This window comes from Engraulis encrasicolus, chromosome 9 (genome assembly GCF_034702125.1).
Source record: "Engraulis encrasicolus isolate BLACKSEA-1 chromosome 9, IST_EnEncr_1.0, whole genome shotgun sequence".
In the NCBI taxonomy this organism is placed as follows: domain Eukaryota; kingdom Metazoa; phylum Chordata; class Actinopteri; order Clupeiformes; family Engraulidae; genus Engraulis; species Engraulis encrasicolus.
The window spans coordinates 13818279-13823278 of NC_085865.1; the positions used below are offsets into that span (position 1 = coordinate 13818279).

At 47.2% G+C, this 5000-nt stretch overlaps 1 protein-coding gene across 1 annotated transcript in view; it reads left to right on the forward strand.

The window, feature by feature from the left end:
• sox17 (SRY-box transcription factor 17) overlaps positions 1-2364 on the forward strand; it is a 3561-nt gene extending 1197 nt beyond the window's left edge. Inside the window, exon 2 of the mRNA XM_063206073.1 lies at positions 314-2364. Within this exon, the coding sequence (XP_063062143.1) occupies positions 314-1653 (1340 nt within the window). The 3' untranslated portion in view covers positions 1654-2364. The remainder of the gene's footprint in view (positions 1-313) is intronic.
• Positions 2365-5000: the final 2636 nt, after the last annotated feature.

Sequence of the window (5000 nt, forward strand, 5' to 3'; positions counted from 1 at the left end):
GTGTGTGTGTGTGTGTGTGTGTGTGTGTGTGTGTGTGTGTGTGTGTGTGTGTGTGTGTGTGTGTGTGTGTGTGTGTGTGTCCGTGTGATTGGAGAAGGCCTTTGGCTATATTCTGGGCTCTCTGAATGAGTCGGGGAACCTCTCTACAATATTGTCTTTAGACCTAGACTGTTGTGACAGACATGTTGCTGACTGGCTGGGAGATAATTTTAGCACCAGGCGTCGGGGGTCACTCCCAGACAGACAGCACATAGTAGGCTTCGTTTGATCCTGGGTCTGTCCCCTTGTCTCTGTCGCCTGCTCTGCTCTGCAGGGAAATCCTGGAAGTCGCTGGCGGTGGCGGAGAAGCGTCCCTTCGTGGAGGAGGCGGAGCGGCTGCGCGTGCAGCACATGCACGACCACCCCAACTACAAGTACCGGCCGCGCCGACGCAAGCAGGTGAAGCGCATCAAGCGCCTGGACAACAACTTCCTGCTGCCCGGCTCCTGTGGCCCGTCCGACCCCCAGGCTGTCTCCTCGCTGACCCTGGAGGGCCTGGCCCTGGGCTACCACCATCCCCATCACCACCACCACCACCACCACCTACACCACGAGCACGCCAGCTACCCGCTCTCGACACCTCCCGCCGGGCTGGGACAGTACTCCGAGTCCCCGGCTCTGCTGGGGCCCATGGGGTTCGACGCCTACACTCTGCCCACGCCGCCGGAGTCATCCCCGCTCGACGGGGTGGAGAGCGAGGGCCTGTATCTCCAGTCGCACAGCCCGCAGGACGAGTGTGCCTCGCTGCCCCCTGGTTACCACGGCTACCAGTTGTCGATGTCTGACTACACGTCACCAGCTCAGCAGCAGCAGCCAGTTCACCTCCTGAGCCCTCACGCACAGCAGCATAGCAGCTCACACACACCACAACAACAACAACAACAACAACAACAACAACAACAACAGCAACAGCAACAGCAACAGCAACAGCAGCAGCACAGTGTGTCACCCTCCGCACAACACCAGCACGCCGCCTCGCATTCCCAGCAGTCTTTGCAGTCAGGACACAGCCCGCACCCTCAGCAGCAGACGCTGCAACAAGGCGTCACACACGGCCTACAGCAGGGCAGCACCATGCCCCTGCAGCATGCCAACCATGCCACCCACCCCCACCCACACCCACACCCACATCCACACCCACACCCACACAGCCCTCTGTCCAGCAGCATCCACACACACGCCAGCCCCCTCTCCCACCCGGGCCCGGCGTTCCACAGGCACCTGGGCAGTCCTCCCGAGGCCGTGCCATCAATGGCTGCCCAATACATGGGCTGCCCCCCGTCTCTGGGGGTCTTCTATGGTGGTGGAGGAGGGGTAGCCAAGCGAATGGCTGAAGGGGGACAACAGCAACAGCAGCAGCAGCAGCAGCAGCAGCAGGGACAGGGACAGCAGCAGGGACAGGGACAGCTCTCCCCTCACGCGGACGCTCACGGAGGTCCGGTCGGGGCCACCAGCTCTGCGGAGCTCCTGGGGGACGTGGACAGCAGTGAGTTTGAGCAGTACCTGCCCTACGGCGCTCCGGACGCCAGCATGCAGGGCCCCGAGAGCCTGATCTCCAGCGTGCTGTCCGATGCCACCACCGCCGTCTACTACTGCAACTACAGCAGTGCCTGAGATGTACACTGTGTGCACAGTTTGTTTAAAAAGGGCTAGTCGGGAGGACCAACATGGAAAAAAGGCAACGTCGCTGCAACCAACGTAAGGAAAACCAGAACTAAAAAACAACCAGAATTCACTTGAACCAAAACAGAGGTAACATGCTGCAGGGATATTTGACATTGTTTTATGTTCACAGTGCCTTACAGTATATGGGTGTAATATTTAAAAAAAAAAAAAAACAATCTCATGTGTCATAATCTTCTATTTTGTTTAGTTGGCTCAATTCATTATTTTTTACCGACCCTCACATGGGTGGTGCAGAACACTGGAGTTAATGCAGCATTAGAATACTACCAATATTCACTTATTCACTGTATGGCATGTGGAGAGCCCAATAAACGACATAACCGTCTCAATCACTATGTAGTGAACCTGATAGTGAACAAGTGAATATTTTTGGATGTGGGCTGCCTGTGTCATTCAGACCACTAATCACCAACGCACTCAGATCTCCCTCACTCACGTCAAACTGTATAAGTTGTGGCTAAGGGAGTGTATGTAATTAAACATAAATGAACAATGTTTGATATGAACAATCTAACCATTGTAAAATTACAGAAATGCTGTCAGAAGCCGTAAGTGTCATGTTTTGTATTTAAAATGAAATTTGAAGGGATTTTTTAAATAACGGGGCAATGTGTGTAACAATTGATTAAAATAAATGAATGGCCATCACTTTTGTAAAACTTTATCATTGTCTTATATTTTTGCACTTTTGGAAAATAAAGGTAAATAAAGAAGCATGGATTGACGATGTGATTTACTGACAACCTCATCATGGGCTGAAAGGGGGAACTTTATTTCACGGACCCTTTTTATGCTTCCATTGACACCTTTTAAAGTATCCACCTGACCTCTGACCTCACTTCCTGTGTGACCAAGACCTCAGACTCCGCTTCCTGTTAAGTGTTATGTTGCAGCTATAGGCAAGGATGGATTACCGCTTGGGCCTACCGGGCCCAAGCCCAGGGGCTCAAGAAACAAGGGGGCTCTGAAGCCCAAACCTCTATATTTCCATTCTCATATCGTGCTAAAATTCCACTTTTAACAACTGTATTTTCTAAACTTCTCACCAACAACAAATGGTCTCTAACATCTCGTCTAAACCCCTAAAACTTTTTGTAAACAAGGAACACCCATGGAGGGGGGTCTTTCTTGTTGCCTGTCCCAGGGGCCCATGGAGTCATGCTCCGTCCCCGGCTGTAGGTGTGCTTGCTGTGTGTGCCTATGGAGGCCCAGCAGAAGGCCTGTTTCCACCACCGAGTTCTCACAAAGATTAACACAGCGGATGTCCTGTTCAACACACTGGCCTTCCTGTTTGAGTCTGTCTCTGATGGCCATGCAGGAAGTGGCAGTTAAATATTATTAAGTAGGATCTTAATCGCTGCACGCAATACTAAACAAAACCATCATTAACATCAATAAAAACCTCATTTCTGCATCTGGGGCAATGGCCCATCCCCAGAATCTCTGACATGCATACACTCATATTCACACACACATTCACACACGCACACACATACACACAGAGAGAGATATGTGGTATGCCCTCTTCACTTTGCAGTAAGGCAACCTTAAGTCAACATTTGATTTAATCACACGACCAACACACATTAACAGCAAGGAAGAGAAGGGAAGAGAGAGAGGGGGAAAAAAAACGGTTCTTGACCAAGGCACTGCAATCTATTAAAAATGTCTTTATTATTATATTGATCAGCCATAGGCAGAGGTGGAAAGAGTACTAAAATATTGTACTCAAGTACAAGTACTGTTACTCTGTTGAAAATGTACTCAAGTACGAGTAAATTTACCAGTCAAAAAATCTACTCAAGTAAAAGTAAAAAGTAAATCATTTAAAATGTACTTTGTTGTAAAAGTAAAAAGTTACTTTTTAACAATCAGCGTTTTCTGCCTCTAGATGTGCAAGTTGTGTTCTGGGTTAGAGGAAGAACAGCTAATGTTGATCTCCTCTGAGTTAAGTGAATCTCCATCGTCAGCCTCCATGTCAGCCTGGCATCATCGTTTGAGTGAGAGATGGGTCGCACGCGCCAACTCTTTATTAACTAGGCAAGAAGAGTTGTTTGGTTTTTTTTTTACTCAGCAACGCTTGTGCTGTAAAATGTACCGAAGTACATTACTCGAAAGAAAATGTACTTAAGTAAAAGTAAAATTACAAATTTTAAAAAGTAGACAAAAGTACACAAAAAAGCTACTCAATTACAGTAACGCGAGTAAAGTAATTAGTTACTTTCCACCTCTGCCCATAGGGTATTCCGAAACATTCGGTAGGAGTGGAGGGAGTGTGCAAACCAAAAGTTTTCTTCCTTCTCTGTGTTAGATACGCGGGTCAAAGACCTTTTTATGGGCTCAGACGTCAGGTGGCGCAATGGCATCTAATGCCAATAAATTAATTAGTAATTGGTGGTTGATATGCTGCAATGAACTTGCTGCTTAGATAGTGCACTAAAAAAATCCATGCAATAGGGGCTGGCACTGGCTGTCGTTGTGCCGCACTGACGTGTGTTACTGCTGAAACGTCATTGACCCACATACGGGAACACTTTTGTTCTTTTGTTCATATATGTGGCTAATACTATATATAGGCTAGAATGTAAAGAGTAATGATATAGAATAGGGTTGCACAAATCTGCCCTTGTGTCCTTCCTTTTCTGATGTGTGGTTAATCTTCCAGGTATGGTTAATGCAGAGTTATAGCAAGGACAACTGCTTTGACATAGACCCAAGCTGCTAGGGCAATTTTGTGCAGGCAATTTTTTTTTATTTTAATTTAAGTATGTGGTGCGGTTTATATGAAACTCAATCATGTATTTATTTTATTTATATGGACTGAAGATGTCAAATAAAATCATTCATTCATTCATTTTACATCCTATTCTAGACGTGTTCTTAATTATGCCATTTTAACTGCATAGAGTGCCTTGGTCAAGAAAAGTTTCCTTTTCACCTTCTCTCCTTTGATTTGACCAACTTGGATCAAAGGACATTGAATCAACTTCATGACCTACCTTCTGAAAAGACAGAACACGCCACTGACTCCAATGAAACACACGTCATATGGGCTGTTGACAGCACAGATGACTTTACAGATGCACTGGATGGAAGAAAGGTGAGACACCACGGAGGATATAAATACAATTGCATCTTTTTCTGTCTATTTGGAAGGAAGAGACGTTTGTGTGTGAGGTAGCTGACCTTCACCTCTGGAGTCTTTTTTTAGCAGGACGCAGGAAACATGTTCCAGTGACATATTCCAGTGACAGACACATTCGGACAGTGAGACA